This window comes from Zalophus californianus, chromosome 3, assembly GCF_009762305.2.
Source record: "Zalophus californianus isolate mZalCal1 chromosome 3, mZalCal1.pri.v2, whole genome shotgun sequence".
Taxonomy (NCBI): domain Eukaryota; kingdom Metazoa; phylum Chordata; class Mammalia; order Carnivora; family Otariidae; genus Zalophus; species Zalophus californianus.
This window is the reverse complement of record NC_045597.1, coordinates 79,432,570-79,455,041: the sequence shown is the minus strand read 5'-3', so window position 1 is coordinate 79,455,041 and position 22,472 is coordinate 79,432,570. Positions and strand designations below refer to the sequence as shown.

General features: G+C 36.5%; 2 protein-coding genes across 3 annotated transcripts in view; one reads left to right on the top strand and one right to left on the bottom strand.

Annotated features, from left to right (window-relative positions):
* Positions 1-15,447, top strand: part of IFT88 (intraflagellar transport 88) — a 145,755-nt gene extending 130,308 nt beyond the window's left edge. The window contains exons 25-26 of one of the 2 annotated variants that reach the window (XM_027590104.1): positions 14,786-14,896; positions 15,134-15,447. In XM_027590104.1, the coding sequence (XP_027445905.1) occupies positions 14,786-14,896; positions 15,134-15,255 (233 nt within the window). In that variant the 3' untranslated portion in view covers positions 15,256-15,447. The remainder of the gene's footprint in view (positions 1-14,785; positions 14,897-15,133) is intronic. The other variant, XM_027590106.1, reaches the window with a different exon arrangement.
* The window catches only part of EEF1AKMT1 (EEF1A lysine methyltransferase 1), a 99,299-nt gene that overhangs the window by 24,594 nt on the left and 52,233 nt on the right, over positions 1-22,472 (bottom strand). The gene's annotated exons all lie outside the window — the stretch shown is intronic.

Genomic DNA, 22,472 nt, shown 5'->3' with positions numbered 1-22,472 from the left:
AGAAAATTTAAGCCAAAGGAATAAGTGCAGAAGCTGGCATTTGTCCTAGCTAATCCCTGGTGGCCTAGAGCCTAAGTTTATAGGCCATTCATGGGGACCAAGAGATACAGTGGGGGCCCCCAAGAAGTCAGAGGTCAGTTCAGAGAACCCCTTTAAAAGCCAGGACCCTTAATAGGAAATACTGGTAGTGGGTCAACTAGAAGAAAATCCACCCCACAAAGGATGGGTTTCCACCTTGGTACTACTGGAATGTAAAAAACAGGAAAAGCTCCCTGGAAAACTCCTAAACATAACCCTCAATCACAGAGTTTGGGAGCTAGAATATATATTACCTGTGTGACCTGAAGGAACCCCACACTGAAAATTTGGCATAAAGTGGAACTGAGTTGGTGCTGCTCCCAGGTACCTAGGAGAAACAAGTTTATCCTGAAGGAATATGGTGTAAATAAGCCTCACATACTTCCTTCAGATAAAGTTACAAAGAAAAGGAACGTACAGTTTTAAAAAGTCTGAACACATGAGGAAAAACACTATGAATGAGCAACAACAGAAACTGTAGAATCCAGTTTTCAAAGACTACAGATGTTTTAATTATCAGGTGAAAATATATTTTAAAAGTGAGAATATAGAGGGATGCCTGGGTGGCTCAGTCCATTAAGCATCTGCCTTTCGTTCAGGTCATGATCCCAGGGTCCTGGGATCAAGTCCCAAATCAAGGATCCTTGCTCGGCAGAGAGCCTGCTTCTTCCTCTGCCTGCCGCTCTTCCTGCTTGGCTTGTTCTCTCTCTCTGACAAATAAAAAAATCTTTAAAAAAAGTAAGAATATAGATATCTCTTGTTATCTGAATTCAAGAACTGAATAGATTCAGATAATTTTTTTTTATAATGTTGTGGTTATCCTCTGATACCTGAGCTCTTAAACACTGCTATCTAAAATTTAAGAATCAGCACAGAATCCCTCACTCTGCAAATTCTCACTATACAAACCCGGGAATCTGATCAAGATAGTGGGCAATACTTGTGTATTTTAAGTATGACAAAAGGATAAGAGAATATAAAAGTTACTAGGCAGATTGAAAAGAACCAAATACAACTTCCAAAAATGAAAAATATAATTGAAATTAGAAACTCACCTATTAGAAAATTTATGGTTTAAACCAGGGGTTGGAAAACTACAGTTTACAAATCAGATCTGGCTTGAGCTACCACCTGTTTTTGTCAGTAAAGTTTTCCTGGAGCACAGCCGTGCTCAGTCTGCCTTCATGCTGCAACAGAAACCATACGGCACACAAAACCTAAAATATTTACTCTCTGGTCCTTTACAGAAAAAGTTTGCTGGCCCTAAATAGCAGACTCAATCAGATGAGAGAGAGAGAGAGAATGCATGACCTGGAAGATAGAGCTGAAGAAGTTACCCAGAATGAAGGACAGAGGGTTATGGTGATGGAAAATAGGAGAGATTGAGGGACACGAAGGTGTAGTGAAAAAGGTCTAGCCTACATATAATTAGGTTAGAAAGACAGAATGAGGAAAAGGAAATAAATAATGGCCAAGAATTTTCAAGAATTAATGAGATCATCAGATTATTAAAGTTAACTCTCAAATGGGGTGAATGGTACATGTATCATAGCCAAGTTACAATATATGAAAGGCAGAAAAACTCTTGCTGATTTCTCAAAGTCTAAAAAGAAAACCAGAAATACTGGAACATCTTCAATGTGTGCAGACAAAATAACTATCAACATGGAATTGTATGCCATTGAGTCTATATTTCAAGAATGAACACAATATAAAGTCATTTTAGAGCATTTTAAACCAACAGGTCCTCATTAAAAGAAATTGCAAAGAGGGTACTTCAGGCTGAGGGGGAAAAAGCCAGAGGTACAAAAAAGAAAAAAGCAAATATGGTGGCAAATAGGCTATTAAATCTAAGTATATGTTGAATATTTAAAATAATGGCAATACTCTATGTTGTAGAATTTTTAAAAATCAAGATAAAACTAAATTCCTAATTATGTAGCCATCAAAAGGAATGAGATCTTGCCATTTGCAACGACGTGGATGGAACTGGAGGATGTTATGCTGAGTGAAATAAATCAATCAGAGAAAGACGTGTATCATATGATCTCACTGATATGAGGAATTCTTAATATCAGGAAACAAACTGAGGGTTGCTGGAGTAGGGGTGGGGTGGGAGGGATGGGGTGGCTGGGTGATAGACATTGGGGAGGTTATGTGCTATGGTGAGCGTTGTGAATTGTGCAAGACTGTTGAATCACAGATCTGTACCTCTGAAACAAATAATGCAGTATATGTTAAAAAAAAAAAAGATAGCAGGAGGGAAAGAATGAAGGGGGGGAAATCGAGGGGGAGACGAACCATGAGAGACAATGGACTCTGAAAAACAAACTGAGGGTTCTAGAGGGGAGGGGGGTGGAGGGATGGGTTAGCCTGGTGATGGGTATTAAAGAGGGCACGTTCTGCGTGGAGCACTGGGTGTTATGCACAAACAATGAATCATGGAACACTACATCAAAAACTAATGATGTAATGTATGGTGATTAACATAACAATAAAAAATTTCAAGGAAAAAAACAAAACTAAACTCCTAGACTGCAGTAACATTTAAGGCAGGGATGTAAGTTGTAATAGAATAAAGCATTCAAAGATCTTCACTTTGGGAAGAAGGTAGATACTGATTAATTTTAGACTCTTAAATGTACATATTAAAATGCCTAAAATATCTAGTAAATATAAAAATAACTCAAATGGGATATATAACTTCCAAACTAGTAGAGGGTAAATATTCAAATGAACAGGTAAAAACAGATGTTATATGTGACTCCAGAAAGGTGGGCATCAAAAGTTTTTCTTTTGATACATATATAGCAATGGAACAAAATATAGTGTCTGGAAATAGACCCAAACATACATAGTCAATTAACCTTTAACAAAAGTGCAAAATGCAATTTTATGGAAAGAGGATAGTCTTTTCAACAAGCAGTGCTAGAGTAATTGGAAATTCACATGCAAAAAAATTAATATTGATCTACACCTTGCACCACATACAAAAATTAACTCAAAATGGAAAATTAAAGAGGGCACGTGTTGTAATGAGCACTGGTATTATATAAGACTGATGAATCACTGAAGTCTACTTCTGAAACTAGTAATACAATCTGCTTTCCTTGGAGAATAATCACTAACAAAGTACAGTTGACCCTTGAAAAACATGGGGGTTAGGGGTGCCAATGGCCTTGTACACTCAAAAATCCATGTATAACTTTTGACCACCCCCAAAATTGACTACTAATAGCCTCCTGTTGATCAGAAGCCTTACTAATAACATCAACCATCAATTAACACATATTTTGTATGTTGTATAAATTATATGCTGTACTTAAAATAGAGTAAATATAGTAAATACAATAAATATAATAAAGTAAGCTAAAGAAAATGTTATTAAGAAATTATCATATGGGGGCGCCTGGGTGGCTCAGTCGTTAAGCATCTGCTTTTGGCTCAGGTTATGATCCCAGGGTCCTGGGATCAAGCCCCACGTCGGGCTCCCTGCTCGGCGGGAAGCCTGCCTCTCCCTCTCCCACTCCCCCTGCTTGTGTTCCCTCTCTCGCTGTGTTTCTCTCTGTCCAATAAATAAATAAAATCTTTTAAAAAATTATCATACAGTTTCACTCATATGTGGGACATAAGGAATAGTGCAGAGGACCACAGGGGAAGGGAGGGAAAACTGAATGGGAAGAAATCAGAGAGGGAGACAAACCATGAAAGACTCTGGACTCCGGGAAACAAACTGAGGGTTTCAGAGGGGAGGGGGTTGGGGGGATGGGGTAATCGGGTGTTGGGTATTAAGGAGGGCACATGTGGTGATGAGCACTGGGTGTTATATGCAACTAATGAATTGTTGAACACTGCATCAAGAAATGATGTATTATATGTCAGCTAATTGAACATAATAAAAGAAATTTAAAAAATAATAAAATAAGTCATTAAAAATTTTTAATAAAGAAGTATACAAATGAAATTTAAGCACATGAAAATATGGTCACTCACTAGTCATTAGGGAAATGCAAGGTAAAGCCACAATTAGATACCCAGTAGAAGGACTACAAAAGACTGACCATACCAGGTGATGGTGAGGATGTGGAGCAATTGTTACTCTCATTCACTGTTGATGGGAATACAAAGTGGTACAACTCTTTTAAAAAGTAGTTTGACAGTTTCTTTTAAAGTTAGACATACAGTTACCATACAACCTAACTATTCTACTCCTAGGAATTTACTCAAGAGAAATGAAAGTATGTGTCCACACAAAGACTTGTACAAATATATTCATAACAGCTTTATTTCAAATACCTCCAAAGTGGAAACAACACAAAAGTCATCAACAAGGGAATAAATTGTGGCATATCCATATAACTACTCAGCAATTAAATGGAAGGACACCAGCAACAACATAGCTGAATCTCTGCTGAGTGAAAGAAGCCAGGTTTTTTAAAAAGAGCAGCCATCATCAGAAAGGATGAATACCCAACTTTTACATCAACATGGATGGGACTGGAGGAGATTATGCTAAGTAAAATAAGTCAAGCAGAGAAAGTCAATTATATGGTTTCACTTATTTGTGGAACATAAGGAATAGAATGGAGGACATTAGGAGAAGGAAGGGAAAAATGTGGGGGGCAGAATCGGAGCGGGAGACAAACCATGAGAGACTGTGGACTCTGAGAAACAAACTGAGAGTTTCACAGGGCGGGGGGGTGGGGGGATGGGTTAGCCCGGTGATGGGTATTAAGGAGGGCACGTACTGCATGGAGCACTGGGTGTTATATGAAAACAATGAATCATGGATCACTACATCAAAAACTAATGATGTACTGTATGGTGACTAACATAATAAAATAAAAATTTTTTTAAAAAGCACATACTAATATATAGTGATGGAAAACATCAGTAGTTACCTGAAGATTGGGGTGGATGAATGGGGCGGAGGGTGGGAATGAGGAATTTCAAAGGGGCAAGAGGAAACTTCAAAGGGTGATAGATTTGATCATAATCCTGATTATAGTGCTGATTTTATGAGAATCCTCAATCTACACAATAAGTATGTGCTGTTTTTTGTATGTCGATTATAACTCCACATAACTGGGGCAGGGATGGAGGTGATATTCTCCCTTGTGCTTCACAGTGTATAGAAGAGGTTTTTGTGTGAGAAACGTGGATTGAATCTATTCCTTTGTTGGGGCTGTAAAGCATCACATTGCTCTCTCCAATGAACTCTCTTAACTTCAAAGAGCTAATAAAGTTTCCTAAAATACTACCAAAAATGAATACTCTCTACTACAGAAAATGTAGACTTCCAGACAAAAATAAAGGAAAATCTAAAGTTACCCAGATCATACTGCTGCAAAATGTTTTACCATGTTTCCTTTCTTTACCATCATATGTGCATTTTCCTCCATCACCAAATATGGTTATGCCACATGTAAAGATGTGCAAAATTTTGCCTTTTTTAAAAAAATGGTCAAAACCAAAAAACTTACCATCTTAATTAACATTTTTAAGTGTACAGTATTAACTATGTGCATGTTGGTGTGCAACAGGTCTCTAGGACTTTTTCATCTTGCAAACCTGAAACTCTATACCCAGTGAACAACTACTGCCCCTTTCCCCCTCCCCTCTCCCCACCCTGGCAACCACCATTCTACTCTGTTTCTTGCAAAACTAAAACTGTACCATTAAATGACAGTCCTCCTCCCCTATCCCCTGGCAACCACCTTTCTACTTTCTGTCTCTATGAATATGGCTACTTTACATATCTCGTGTCAGTGAAATCATGCAGCATTTGGGTTTTTTGTGACTGGCTTATATTTTACTTAGTGTAATGTCCTCAAGCTTCATCCACGATGTAGCATATGACAGGATTTTCTTCCTTTTTAAGGGTGAATAAAAATAATACTCTATTGTGTGTATATACCACATTTCTTTATCCATTCATCTATTAATGGACATTTAGATTGCTTCCATCTCTTGGCTATTTTAAGTATTGCTGCTATGAACAGGAGGTGTGCAGATATCTCTTCAAGATCCTTTTGAATATGTACCCAGAAGCAGAAGTGCTGGATCATATGACAATTCTCTTTTTAATATTTTGAGAAACCTTCATACTATTTACATAGCACTACACCATTTACATTTCCACCAACAGTGTACAGGGGTTCCACTTTCTCCACATACTTGTCAACACTTGTTATTTTCTGTTACTTGATATTGGCCACCTAATGGGTGTGAGGTGATATTTCATTGTGGTTTTGATTTTCATTTCCCTGATGATTAGTGATGTTGAGCATCTTTTCCTATACTTGTTGGCCATTTGAATATCTTCTTTAGAGAAATGCCTATGCAAATCCTTTGCCCAGTTTTTTAATTGGATTGTGTTTTTGTTGTTGAGTTGTAGGATTTTTTTAATAGTGTGGATATTAACTTCTTACCAAATATATGGTTTGCAAATATTTTTTCTCATTACTCGTGTTGTCTTTCACCGTGTTGATTGTTGCTTGCTGCATAGTCTTTAAAGTTTAATGTAATCCCATTTGTCTTTTCTTCCTTTTGTTGCCTGTGCTTTTAGTGTCATACCCAAGAAATCATGCCAAATCCAATACCATGAAGGTTGTCCCCTATGTTTTCTTCTAGGAGTTTTATAGTTTCAGGTCTCACATTTAGATTAATTCATTTTGAATTAATGTTTGTATATTGGGTGAGATAAGGGTCCAACTCATTATCATGTATGTGGATATCCACTTTTACCAACACTGTTCAAGATCCTTTCTCCATTGTGTAGCTTTGGCACTCTTGTTGAATATCAATTGACCATATACATTTAGGCTTTATTCTGTGGCTGTTTATTCTGCCCCATTGGTCTGTATGTCTGTCTTTATACCAGTGCCATACCATCTTGATTACTGTAGCTACGCAGTATGTTTTGAAATCAGAAAATGTGAGGACTCCAGCTTTATTTTTCTTTCTCAACATTGTCTAGGCTATTCAGAGTCCTTTGAAATTCCATATAAATTTTGGAATGTTTTTTCTAATTCTGAAAACATGCCATTGGAATTTTCATAAGGATTGCATTGAATCTATAGATTTCTTTGGGTAATATGGATATTTTAATAATATTAAGCCTTCCAGCCTATGAGCACAGGTTGTCTTTCTACCATCTGTGTCTTCTCTAATGTCTTTCAGCAGTGTCTTGTAGTTTTCAGTGTATATCTCTTTCACCTCCTTGGTTACATATATTCCTAAATATCTTATTATTTTTGATGATGTCATAAATGGAATTGCTTTCTTAATTTTTAATTTCTTTTTCAGATTGTTCATTGTTAGTGTATAGAAATACAGTTGATTTTTGTGTTAATTTTGATTCTGCAATTTTTCTGAAGATATTCTAACAGTTTTTGGGTGGAGTCTGGGGTTTTCCGTGTGTAGTAAGATCATGTCATTTATGAACAGACATAATTTAGCTTCTGCCCTTTGTATTTGAATGCCTTTTATTCCTTTTTCTTGATAACTGCCCTGGCTAGAAATTCCAGTACTAGGTAGAATAAAAGTGGTGAGCGTGGCCATCCTTGCCTTGTTCCTGATCTTGGAGGGAAAGCTTTCAGTCTTTCACCATTTAGTATTATGTTCATTGTGGGCTTTTCATATATGGCCTTTATTATGTTGAGATCATTTCCTTCTAATTCTCATTTGGTTAGTGTTTCATCTTGAAAGAATGTTGAGTTTTGCCAAATGCTTTTTCTGCGTCATTGAAATGATCATATGGTTTTTGCTCCTTCATTCTATTAATGTGATGTCTTATACTGACTGGTTTTCATATGTTGAACCATCCTTGCATTCCAAGAATAAATTCCACTTGGTCCACGTGATGTATGACTCTTTTAATATGTTGTTAAGTTAAATTTGCTAACATTTTGTTGAGGATTTTTGCATTAATAGTCATCAGAGATATTGATCTATAGTTTTTTTTATAGTATCTTTGTATGATTTTGGTATCAGTGTAATGCTTTCCTCATAGAATGAGTTTGGAAGTATTCCCTCCTCTTCAGTTTTTTGGAAGTTTGAGAAGTATTGGTGTTATTTCTTCTTTAAATATTTTGTAGAAGGACGCCTGGGTGGCTCAGTTGGTTAAGCATCTGCTTTCAGCTCAGATCATGATCCCAGGGTCCTGGGATCGAGCCCCACATCAGACTCCTAGCTCAGCGGGGAGTCTGCTTCTCCCTCTGCCTGCTGCTGCCCCCCTGCTTATGCCCACTCACTCCATCGCTCTCTCTGACAAACAAATAAAATCTTTTTTAAAAAAAATAAATATTTGGTAGAATTCTCCAGTAAAACCATCTGGTCCAAGGTTTTTCTTTGTTGGGAGGTATTTGATTACTGATTAAATCCCTTGTTATTGATCTATTCACATTTTTTATTTCTTCATGATTCAGTCTTAGTACATTTTATGCTTCTAGAAACTTATTTCTTCTATGTTACCCAGTTTTTTCACATAAAATTGTTCATAGTAGTCTCCTGTGATCTTATTTCTGTGGCATCAGTTGTAATGTCTCCTTTCATTTCTGATTTGATGATTTGTCTTCATTTCTTCACTCATTATTTGTCTTTTCTCTTTTTCTCATTCTAGCTAAGGATTTGTCAATTTTCTTGAACTTTTCAAAAAATGAACTCCTAGTTTTATTTTTTCTATGATTTTTATCTGCTGTATTATGTTTATCTCTGTTCACATATTTACAATTTCCTTCGTTCTGCTCAATCAAGTTTAGTTTGTTCTTCTCTTTAATTTCTTGAGGTGTTTATTTAGGTTATTAATCTGAGATATTTCTCCTTTTTTATGTATTTATAACTACACTGCTCTTAGCACTGCTTTTGCCACATTCAGTAAGTTCTGGTATGTTTTGTTTTCATTTTCATTTGCTTCAAGACACTTTTAAATTTCCCTTATGATTTCTTCTTTGGTTCATTGAGTGTTAAAGAGTGTGATTGATACGATTTCAATCTTCTTAAATTTGTTAAAACTTGCTTTATGGCTGGGGTGCCTGGGTGGCTCAGTTGGTTAAGCAACTGCCTTCGGCTCAGGTCATGATCCCAGGGTCCTGGGATCGAGCCCCACATCAGGCTCCCTGCTCAGTGGGAGGCCTGCTTCTCCCTTTCCCACTCCCCCTGCTTGTGTTCCCTCTCTCACTGTCTCTCTCTCTGTCAAATAAATAAATAAAATCTTAAAAAAAAAAAACTTGCTTTATGGCTAACCTATGATTTATCCTGGAGAATTAATTGTTCCATGTGCACTTGGAACATTTATTCTGCTGTTGTTGGATGATGTGTTCTGTAAATATCTATTCAGTCTCATTGATCTAAAGTGTTGTTCAAGTCTTCTGTTTCCTTTTGATATTCTGGCTGGTTGAACTATTATGGAAAGTGAGATATTGAAATCTCTTACTATTACTGTGTTACTCTCTTTTCTTCTTTCAGTTCTGTCAATATTTGCTTCATATATTGGGTGCTCTGCTGTTAAGGTGCATATATAATTGGTAGATCTTCCTGGTGAATTGGCCCTTTGATCATTATATAATGTCCTCTGTCTCTATGACAGTTTTTGATTTAAAGTCTATTTTGTTTGAAGTAAGTATGGGCATTCCTGTTCTCTTTCTATTACCAATTACATGGAATATCTTTTCTCATCATTTCACTTTCAGGCTATGTATGTCATTATATTTAAAGTTAGTCTCTTATAGGTAGCATATAGCAGATTTTTTTTTTAACCTGTCAGCCACTCTAGGTCTTTCTATTGGGGAGTTTAATCCATTCATACTTAAAATAATTACAGATAGGGAGGTATTTACCATTGCCATTATGTTAATTTTTTTGTATGCCTTTAATAATTTTCTCCTCTTCCTCTCTTGCTGCCTTCTTTTGTGTGTCATTGTTTTTTTCATTGGTTTGTTTTTATTTTTTTGTAGCAGCATACTTTGAATCCTTTCTCATTTTCTTCTGTGCATCTTCTGTAGGTATTTTCTTTGTGGTTACCATGGGAATTACCTAAAAGATCCTATAGTTAAAACAATCTATTTTAAACTAATAACAACTTAAATCACATACAAAAACTTAACTCCATTGCCCCAGCACTATGTTATCAATGTTACAAATTACATCTTTTTATCATTTGTTTAACATCATTTTATAGTATAGTTATTTTTGTGCTTTTATCTTTTATATTCTATACCTGAATTAAAAGTGATTCATGTACTACCATGACAGTATTACTGGATTCTGTGTTTATCTCTATATTTACCTTTACAGAGAGCTTTATATTTTCATATGATTTTCTCTTACAGTCTAGTGTCCTTTTGTTTCAACTTGAAGGATTCTGTTTAGCAATTCATGCAGGGCAGGTCTAGTGGTGATAAACCCCCCCAGCTTTTGTTTATCCAGGAAAGTCTACTTCTCCGTCCTTTTTGAAGGTCAGTTTTGCCAAATATAGTATTCTTGGTTGGCATAGTTTTCTTCCAGCACTTTGAAGATATCTTCCCGCTCTCTTGTAGCCTGTAATGTTTCTGCTGTGAAAGCTCATCATTGTGTGCTAGCTCCCTTGTTTATGATGAATTAGCTTTTCTCTTGCTCATTTTAAGATTCTTTGTCTTTGAATTTTCAGTTTGATTATAATGTGTCTCAGTGTGCACCTTTTTAGGTGCATCCTATTTGGAGTTCCTTAAGTTCTTGAATTTGGATATTCATTTCCTTTCTTATATATGGGAAGTTTTCATCCATTATTTCTTCCAGTAATCTCTCTGCCCCATTCTTTCTCTCTTCTCTTTCTGGGATTCCTGTAACTTGTATATTGATATGTTTAGTCGCCAAATCTGAATTATATCCCATAATTCTGTTAGGCTTTCTTTACTTTTCTTCATTCTGTTTTCTTTTTGTTCTTCTGATATAGTAATTTCAAATGACCTATCTCTGAGTACACAGATCCTTTATTCTGCCTGATCATGTCTGTTTTCGAACCCTTATGGTGAATTTTTCAATCCATTTATTGTATTCTTCAGCCTCAGAATTTCTATTTGGTCCTCTTTTAGTTTCTATCTCTGTTGATACATTCATGCTTCATTTTCCTGATTTTATTTATTGTCTGTGTTCTCTTATAGCACATTGAGCTTGTTTAAGACAATTATTTTGAATTTTTTGTCAGGTAATCAATAGGTCTCCATATCCTCAGGGTCAATTTCTGAAGATTTGTTTTGTTTTTGTCATTGCCATGTTTTATGTTTCTTGTGATTTCTTCATTTGAAAAAACAGCCACTTTTCTCTGGTTTTGGGGGCCTCGCTTTGTACAGGGGAAACTGTCACAAGTCAGCCCCAGTAGAGACTATGGGAGTTTCTCAAAGTTTTTATGATATGCACCTTCTCTCAGCTTCTATATGTAATTTCCCAATTAGAGAGATTTCAAGATTTGTAATCTCTTGCTTCCTCTAGTGTCTGTGGTGCTGCAGGATCTCTAGCACTGCAATAAGCTACTGAGTCCTCTTTTGTTCTCAGCAGCCCCCATGCATCCAAGATGTGCCAATTCCCCATTAGTGCTGTGAGTCAGGTGAGACCAGGCCCTTGGGAATCCCCACTACCACCACCACCAAAAGCTGGACTATTGGATGTACATCCCACTGTAATCATTCCTTGTTCAGGAAGAAGCCATGCGCTGGCTACTTTCCCCTGATCACAGCAAGCTGTGCTAGCTTCTGTGTGCATTGCGGGAAGGTACTCTGGCACTGCAGCAAACCCCCAACCAGAGTGTGTTGGTTCTTCATCAGCACTCCAAGTCAGGCAAAACAAACCAGTCTCTCAGGCAGTTCCCTGAAAAACCAAAATGTTGGATGAATGTTCCACTCTTTTTTTTCCTTCCCAAGGGAGAATCTGCATTGGCTTTTTCTCCCAATCGTGAGTTCTGCTGGCTTGGGATAGGGGCTGACACAGTTGAAATCAGATGGCTTTTCTTACCTGTTTCAGTGCAGTTGTTCTTGGATTTGAGTTTATCTGGGGTACTGCAACTTCCTAACTGGTTTCTGGAGTTATCATAAAGGTTTTTTGGACTGTATATAGTCAAATTGGTATCTTTGTGAGGAAAAACGTTCTAGGGCTTCCTATTCTGCTATCTTGGTGACCACAAAATTAAGTGTTGATATATACTACCACATTAATCTCAGAAAGTTTGTTCATTTCACTTACCTGATATTTTTAAAATCTTGGACATTTTATTTTATTTTACTTTTTAAGATTATTTGAGAGTGCAAGAGAGCGAGAAAGAGTGAGTGAGAGAGTGAGCGAGCTGAGGAGCAGAGGGAGAAGCAGTCTCTGCTGAGCAGGGAGCCCGACATGGGGCTCGATCCCAGGACTCCGGGATCATGACCTGAGCTGAAGGCAGCCACTTAACAGACTGAGCCACCCAGGTGCCCCAAATCTTGGCCATTTTAATAGGCGGTGTTGAATCTTACATTTTGAATTACGTGAAGGTTTAAATTATGTAATACTTGATACCTACAAAAGAATCAATGTAGCACTCTTAAGTTACAAAGCATATAAAATTAATGAAGCCATCAAAACATCAGAACCAGAACATTACTGCTACGCCTACCTATGTGCTTTTTTCCACTCTGTCTCCTGCCTTTCCCACAGGTAACCACTGTGAGATTTCTTTTTTATGTTTTATATATATTCAGGTTTATATTTTTTTAGTTTCTTGCCTTTTCACATATAATTTTATCATGTATGCAAACACTGTTTTTAATTTTGCTTGTTTTTAAGCTTTCTAAAAATGGTATCACTCAGTATGTAGTGTTCTGACTTGATTTTTTTCACTTTAAATATACAAAGTTTAAATATTTTTATATATTTATTGACTAATTGTATTGTTTACTTTGGGAATTGTCTATATACATTGTCCATTTCATAGGGGTATTCTTTATTTTCTGGTATAGGTAAGTTTCAAGAATCCTTATTACTCTAAATTCTGTGATTCTAAGATATTTCTCTTATAAAAGTGTCATTTGTAAGTTTTAGTGTTAATTGATTGATAATTCAGATAAATTGATCTCCACATTCTTGTTTTTGGAAGCTACTTGATATTTTAATTTTTCTCTAGGAAATAGTAAATTTTTTTTGCTATAATGAAATGAATATAATAACTTGTTTCATTATTTAGGCATAAAACTCACCCAGACTTACAAATGCTTATTGATTCATTTACACCTGCCCATGTATGGCAGCGTTATTCCATGAAAGTTGATTGAAAATGATGAAATGAAGATATTCACAATATACCCTCACTGGTGTTTATAATAGAAAATGTTTAAAAACTATATTCATGGCCTTTCAATTGGACATTTGAAGTTTTTCTAAGGAGGTCAGTTTTTATTTTTTAAAGTTTGCTTTTTCCACAGAAGTGGAATCCTTCAGTATGTTAGGATTTCAGAAGGGCTATGGTTGCCTGAGAGAGATGTCAGAGTTTTGTTTTATTCATATAGATAACCTATATCTATATGAAAAGTGAAAAAGGAAATATTGCCTAGAGCAATGGTCTTCAAACTTTTTGATCTGAGCTCACTCAAGCCCTTTGAAAGATACGCATTTACACTTACAGATGGAAAAGATGGGCCTAATTGTAACAAAAAATTAGAGAGGAGCAAAATAATAAAAAACATAACATTCAGTGCCTAAAACTAAGGATATTATTGGGAGGAAATGGTAATGTTTTTTATAAGAACTTAGAACTTATAATTTTTGCTCAGTTGGCTACCATTAAAATGTGGGGATTTTAAAGACCATCTTGTTTTGGTTTATTCTCAGAGACATTATCAATAAACTAAAATATAAAATGTACTCAGAAAAGAAATGATTGGTATATGTTGATAGACAATTTTCATTAAAAGTGAAGCTCCCATAATAGGAAAAAATGACATTGTGGGAACTTTAAGGGGAAGAAATAAAAAATGTGGGGCTAGAGGAGTGTTTCTTTAAAAAAATATAATGGAAAATTAACGTTGAGAAGTACTACTAATGTTTCCTACTAATGTGAGTGTTCAGCCCTGTCTGAAAATCTTCCATGATATGGATTGCAGTGTTTCCAAGGCAGCCAGCCCATATTGGGATGCTATAATCCTCTTAAAGTTTTTCCTCATACTGAGCCAAAATCTATTCTATAGAGGGCAAATCTAATCCTCTCCTACATGAACATTTTCTGAATGTTTAAAGAAAGTAATTGTATGATCTAGGTCCTCTCCTACCTCTTCTGCTGTTTTTCATTTGATGTGATTTTAGGGCCACTCACCAGCCTTGATAATGAGGTTGACGATACGGCTCATACTGATCTTATGACTTCCTATTTGTTCTTTCTCCGGCTGCTCTTTGTTCTTTGCTAGGTTATACTCATCAACATGGTCTCTAACTTCTCACCAGTGAATCTGTAAAATTGAAACCTGTAACTAAGCATACATGTGAAAGACTACGTATAAAGACTACTTTTAAGTGATGTTTTATCTATGTTATAGATTCTCAACAAGAGGTTTCTTTTAAGTTTCAGGAAACAATTATATCCCTCAGAAGTCGGCTTCCAAATGAAACAACCTGTTTCTTGGCAAATAAGTATACTTTAAGATTCATAATGTATTGTTATGTTTTCTTAACGTATTAAACAAATGCATTTTTATCTTTGTGTTTTCAGATAGTGGCCAGAACTGTAGTGCCAGTAGTAAAGGTGAACGACTAAGTGCCAAACTCAGAGCTTTACCTGGGACAAACGAACCTTATGAAAGTAGCAGTAACAAAGAAATAGGCAAGTGCTGGTGTTCCCCACCCAGTTTCTACAGGCATAACAGGTCTGGAAAAGATTTGGTGAGATGGCAAAAATGTATAATTGGGCATTAGGAATTTTTTATATACAGACAAAATTTTAAATGACTTGGGAGAACATTTCTGTTCACTCAGTTCAGTTTAGCTTATGAGACAAATTGGTTTCACATTTGTTGTTTTTCTTTATTATTCTAATATAACAATCTATTTTGAAACCTAGATGCCTCCTATGTGGATCCACTTGGCCCTCAAATAGAAAGACCAAAAACTGCAGCCAAAAAAAGAATCGACGAGGATGATTTTGCTGATGAAGAATTAGGAGATGATTTGCTTCCCGAATAATATACACTTTAAATTTTTACTTATTAAAGGAAAGAAATTGCCTTACAAGATAATGCTTGTGTGAGACTTTGGATTAAACACCCAAATTTTAATTTCATACACTGTCAAAACCTTAAATAAGTGTATTCTGTTCTATGAGATTGGTCTAAGTTTTGTTTTGTTTATATGGAATAAAGATATGTGAAACTAATACTTTAGTGACTTCCTTACTCTTGAAAACATTGACCACAGTAAGAAATACATTTTGTAGCACCACCTAGTACCTACACATACGTGTAAGTATTTGGGTGTGCTCACGAAAATTTACCCTACTACTGTAGTGCATGCTGATATTTTCTGTGATTTCATTAAAACAAAGTTTAGCAATGAAAATACCACATTGATTTCATGGTTCACAGCTTGCAAAATGTGCTAAGACATATCACTGATGGATCTGTAGTTAAGCTTAATTACTTAGAGTTTAGAAACTGTTAAAGTCTTTAGAAGATTTGCCTCACAGGGATTATAATACTATTAAAACAATTATGTTTTGGATACTATAGTAAGAGAAACACCAAACCCTTTTGCTCTTTTCTGTATTTCCTTTCTACCTTCAGACCAGTGGCATGTACCAATAGCATTGAGCAATGACAGCTCCAGAATGATTTTCCCATTCATGACTTGGGGTATGGGATGGAGGCCAGGACTGCCTGCATTTTGCTTTAGCAACGTGTTTGGCTGATCAGTAATGTCCAGAGGAATTGCAATGATGGGGCAATCAGAAGAGGCTTATTTAACGTCTCCATAATGTGCACACTACTGTTAGGTGCAGGAAGAGGAAAACCAAAATTAGATCACCGTTTCTGCTCCCAAGATGGTTACGATCTAATGGGGGAGTCATTCAACAAGGGCACTAAATATCTATGTGCTAGATTCTCTGGATACGGCAGTGAACAAGACAGAACAAGACCCTGCCCTCAGCTTAAATCCTGGTGGGGAAGGCAGACAATAAATATGTCTTTTTTAAAAGGACTTTAGATGTTGCTAAGTGCACTTAATTAAATGGAGTAATGTAATAGGGAGTGATGGCAGTGAAGGGAAGGGCTCATTTAGATGGAAGAGTCAGGGAAGACCTCTCTAGGAGGTGGCATTTGTATTAACACCAGAACGATGAAATGCATAATACTGAAATTGGAATGATTTGTGTATGTTAGAGGTTATTGTGTTAGAGTGATAGAGGGCTTGGGGCCCACCAGGGTGGGTGGTATACAAGATATGCAGGGAAGTGAAAGGATGTAAGGTCCAAGAGGTAGGCAGGGGCCAGATCACATAGATCCTATAAATAGAGTTTGAGTCTTATTCTAACAACAATAGAGAAGCCCTTAGAAAGTTTTGTGCAAGGAAGGAGAGTGATGTGATTTTATTTAACTTTAGAAACTGGTGATCACACCAGTTGCCGTGAAGATGAATTGACGGGTGGGCAGGTTGGAGGCGAAGGAAAGGGTTGGAACTACTAGTAGCCTGGGCAAGAGATGAGGATGACCGAGACCAGGTGTTTCTTTTTTATTTTTATTTCTTTTTAAAGATTTTATTTGCTAGAGAGAGAGCACAAGCATGGGGAACAGCAGGCAGAGGGGGGAACAGCAGGCAGAGGGAGAAACAGGCTCTCTGCTGAACAAGGAGCCCAACTCAGGACTCAATCCCAAGACTCTAGGATCATGACCTGAGCCGAAGGCAGATGATTGACTGAGCCACCCAGGCATCCCTTATTTTTTATTTTTTTATTTTTGTTTATTTGAGAGGGTGAGAGCACGAGCAGGAGGAGGGGCAGAGGCAGAGGGAGAAGCAGACTCCCTGCTGAGCAGGAAGCCCCATGCGGGGCTTGATCCTGGGACTCTGGGATCATGACCTGAGCCGAAGGCAGACCTTTAACCAATTGAGCCACCTGAGGGTGCCCCTGAGACCAGGTTTTTAGCAATAGACATGAGAATTGGTCGATTCAGCATCCATTTTGGAGGCAGACATCAGAAATATTTACTAATGGATTGGATATGGGGATATGGGAAAGAGGAAAGGTTGAGAAACTGTGACTGAGGAATGGAGAGGAGTGGATATGGGGTGGGGGTGGGGGTCAGCCATGATTTAACCATCCTAAATTCGAGATTTCTCTTCAGCAACCAACTGGAGATATAAACAATGCAGTTAGATTTACAAACTTGGAAATTGGAAGAGGTAAGGGCTGGAGATGCAAGGTGGGGAACTCTCAGTGTAGAGACAGTATTCAATACCACTGCAACTGAATGAGGCCAGTTAGGGAAAGTGAGGATAGAGAAGTCTAAGCAACCAGCCCTGGAGGTCATGAAAGAGGAGGTCAGGAAAAAAAAAAAAAAGACTGAAAGGAGCAGTAAGTGATGTAGGAAGTTTCACATTTGAGGGGAGTGGGACTTCCAGTTCTAAGGAGGATGCAGTAGGTCATATTAGGCCAATGCTCCTACTGTAACTAGTTAACTAGGGGGGAAAAAACAACAAATCATTGCAAAAATCACGTTTAAAGTCACTGGACAGCTGTGGGAGCAATAAGATTAAAATTCCAGACTGGAAAGAGTTCATTCTAGATGAGTTGATCTGGCTGTCTTCATCGCTAGAGACATTTGTCAGTTTTGAGCATGGGCTGAAAATTGGGATTGGCCAGAAAAAGGGGGTCTTCTAGGGAAAAGAGAAACTAGCAGAACTTATGGTAGTTATGTGGCACAACACATTAAAAACGTCAAGAAGTGTCAAATTTCTGACCAGTTTTCCACCATGGGCATTTGCTGAGCTTTATGATGGTACTGGAGGCTGGGGAACTGGGCTATAGGCTTTTAAAGTTTTAAAAGCCTAAGAAGGAGATTTAAAGTTAAATCTCCCACAATCTTAGGGTCCTTAGGGGACAAAGTCCTGCTATAGGGAAGGGCTTTCTACAAATACACAATTTGTCTACCCTCAGGACATTTGCTATTTTGTGAGCTGTGTGGAGTAGGAGGCTAATGATCTAAATTCAAAATCTCCAGAGGCTGACTTGACTCTCTTGCAGTCTTTCACAGCTGAGGAGATAGTTCTGCCAGGCTCTTGATCAAAAGCCTGGAAGGACAGCCATGAACTGACTTCTAAAAACTACAACCCAGCCCCAACCCAGCTCAGTCTCTGATTGGACCGACATCATAAGTTCCAAATTATCTCTGACTAGCAGAAGAAAGAACTTTCTCTGGTAACAATATCATTTGTAGTTTCTGTGGTTCTTATATATAACACATTAGGCATACAGTAAAAAATAAAGAGTAAGAAAATGGCCAACAAACAAAACATAAATAGAAGAAGACCCTTAGATAATCCAGATAATGGACCTAACAGATAGGCTTTAAAATCTATGATTTGTATATTAAATAAAATAGAGAAAGATGGATAAAATGGATGAAAAGAGAATTTCAACAGGATATTGGAATCTATGAACAAGAATTAAATGGATAACCTAGAACTGAAAGATACAATATTTGAATTAACTTATTTGGATGGATTTAAAATGTACTGGACAAAGCAAAAGTCAGGATTAGTGAAGCCATCATTAGAATATATCAAAATTGAAGCACAAATGAAATAAGAAGGGAAAGAATAAAGCAAATGAACAAATAATCCAATCAAGAAATGGGCAGAAGACCTGAACTGACATTTCTCCAAAGGAGAAATACAAATGGCCAACAGACACATGAAAAAATGCTCAACATCACTCAGCATCAGGGAAATACAAATCAAAACCACAATGAGATACCACCTCACACCAGTCAGAATGGCTAAAATTAACAAGTCAGGAAACAATAAATGTTAGCAAGGATGTGGAGAAAGGGGAACCCTCTTACACTGTTGGTGGGAATGCAAGCTGGTACAGCCACTCTGGAAAACAGTATGGAAGTTCTGTTAAAGTTAAAAATAGAGCTACCCTATGACCCAGTAATGCACTACTGGGTATTTACCCCAAAGATACAAATGTAGTGATCCGAAGGGGTACGTGCTCCCCACTGTTTATAACAGCAGTGTCCACAATAGACAAACTGTGGAAAGAGCTAAAATGTCCCATCGACAGATGAATGGATAAAGAAGATGTGGTTTATATATATACTTAATGGAATATTAGTCATTAAAAAAAATGAAAACCATTTGCAATGATGTGGATGGAACTAGAGGATATTATGCTAAGTCAATTAGAGAAAGACAATTATATGATTTCACTTATATGTGTAATTTAAGAAACAAAACAAAGATCATAGGGAAAAGGAGGGACAAAATAAGACGAAATCAGAGAGGGAGACAAACCATAGAGACTTTCAACTATAGGAAACAAACTGAGGGTTGCTGGAGGGAGGTGGGTGGAAGGATGGGGTGACTGGGTGATGGGCATTAAGGAGGGCACATAATGTAGTGAGCACTGGGTGTTATATGCAACTGATGAATCCCTGAACTCTACCTCTGAAATTAAATATGTTAATTGAATTTAAACAAAATAAAATTAAAAAAAAAAGAATAAAGCAGATGATAAGAGGGGCGCCTGAATGGCTCAGTTGGTTAAGCATCTGCCTTTGGCTCAGGTCATGATCTCAGGGTCCTCGGATCAAGCCCCATGTTGGGCTCCCTGCTCAGCGGGGAGTCTGCTTCTCTCTCTCCCTCTGGTCCTCCTCCCTGCTTGTGCTCTTTGTCTCAAATAAATAATAAAATCTTTTTTAAAAAGTAGATGATAAGACACACTTGGGACATGGTCAAAAGTTTAAATAAATATAGGTGCTCAGTCGTTAAAGCATCTGCCTTCGGCTCAGGTCATGATCCCAGGATCCTGGGATCAAGCTCCACATCGGGCTCCCTGCTCAGCAGGAAGCCTGCTTCCCCTCTCACACTCCCCTTGCTTGTGTTCCCTCTCTCGCTGTCTCTCTCTCTCTGTCAAATAAATAAATGACCTTAAAAAAAAAAGTTTAAATAAATAGGAATCTCAGAAAGGAAAGAGAATGGAGTAAAAGTAACATTTGAAGAGACAGTATCTAAAATTATCCCAAATTGATGAAAGGTATCAACCCACAGATGTGGGAAGCTCAGTGAACACAATGAGAGTAGATTCAAAGAAAAGTGCACCCTAGAGATATGCTCAAATGTTGAAAAACAAAGACAAAGAACTGCTTTAAAATAGAATAAAAAGGACACAGTACCTTCAGAGGAACAATAATATGACTTACGACTGACTTTTCCATAGAAATTATGGAGCCAGAAGACAATAGAATGACATCTTTAAAAGGGCTGAAAGAAAAAAAAAAAAACCCTGCCAACCTAGAATTCAATTCCAGTGCATATATCTTTCAATATATCTTTTCAATATGTCTTTAAGGTCAAAGACTTATCAGACAAATAAAATTTGAGAAAATGAACTACCCTAGACTAGCTCTATAGAAAATATTAAATCATGAAAGACAGAAAGGGTGAAAAGCACCAAAGAGGTAGGGGGATTATATAAAATAGTGACTACTTAAAACAACAATAGTAATGATTTATGGGGTTTTAACATATATAGAAAGAAAATATATAACAATAGTAGCCCAAAGATTGAGAGGAAGTATTAAATTGCTCTAAGGTTACTGTATTGTTCAGATAGTGGCAGACTGTAATGTCAAAGATGCACATTGAAGTCTCTACAGTAACAACTGAAATAAAAAAATATATGATTAAAAATCTAATAGAATAGGTAACAAATATAGAAAGACTGAGAACATCATCATCTTGCAACCACCACAACAGTAACTGATTCAAGAATCAATTGTTCTAAGGCAAGTGGAGGAAAGTTTAATGAGAATGGTATATTTATATTTACACAGCCTCAACATATTTCCTCACAAATTACTTATTAATTACAAGAGGGAAAATCCTAATTTTGGATAAGTTTGTGGACACAACCTTAATTTTTGACCAAAATTAACATGACCAATAATGGGACAAACTAAAACCATGTGTCTCCTGATGTGATACACTGAGAGGGCCCAAGATTTCTTAGTTGAGATTCCTGCCAAAAAAACCTAACCTGATCCCTACTTATGAGAACGATCTCAAATTGAGGAATATCCTACAAAATCACTGGCTGGAACTTTTTAAAAATGTTAAGATCATGAAAGACAAAAAATGTCAGAGGAACTGCTCCAGATTAAAGGAGACAAAGAGACATGTAATGAAATATAGTGTATGATCCTCATTCAGATCCTAGACCGGGGAAAATTTGCTCTAAAGGACACTGTAGGGACAACTGGTTATATATGAATAGGTCTGTCTAAGGCAATCTATTAAGTGTAAAATTTCCTAATTTGGATAATTACACTGTGGTTACATAACTGAATGCCCTTCTTCCTTAGAAATACATACTAAAATATTTTGGAACAAAGGGTTCTGATGTCAGAAAAAAATACAATAATAAATGTGGAAAAATGTTAACAATTAATGGATTTGAATGAAAAGTGAATAAAGTTATTTGTTCTATTCTTACAACTTTTCAATAAATCTGAATTTCAAAATAGAAGTTTTTTTAAGCTAATGAAGGATAAAATATAACAAAAGTACTTGACTCATCCAAAAAAGGCAGTAAAGGAAAAATAAAGGAAAAAAGAACAGAGGGACAGATAGAAAACAAGTAACAGGATGGTAGGACTTAAACCCAATTATATTGGTATTTACACATTATAAGTATAAAAAAGTCAAATTATATTAATAATTATATAATTAGTAAATACTTATTATATTAACATTATTTTATTAAGTTATATATCTTATTATATAAACCCAATTATATTAGTATTTACACATTGTAAGTATAAAAAAGTAAACCAAATTATATTAATTATATAATTAGTAAGCACTAATTATGTTAATAATTATTAAATACAGTAAATGTAAGAAAAGTAAATATTCCAGTTAAATGACAAAGCTTATCAGACTGGATTAAAAATCAAATCAAACTATATATTACTTAGAAGAGACACATTTTTTTAAAGTAGGCTCCATGCTGAGCATGGAGCCCAATGTGGGACTTGAACTCATGACCCTGAGATCAAGACCTGACCTGAGATCAAGAGTCAGATGCTTAACCGACTGAGCCATCCAGGCACCCCAAGAGACCCATTTTAAGCATAAGGGCACAGATAGGTTGAAAATGAAAAGATGGGAAAAGATACACTGTA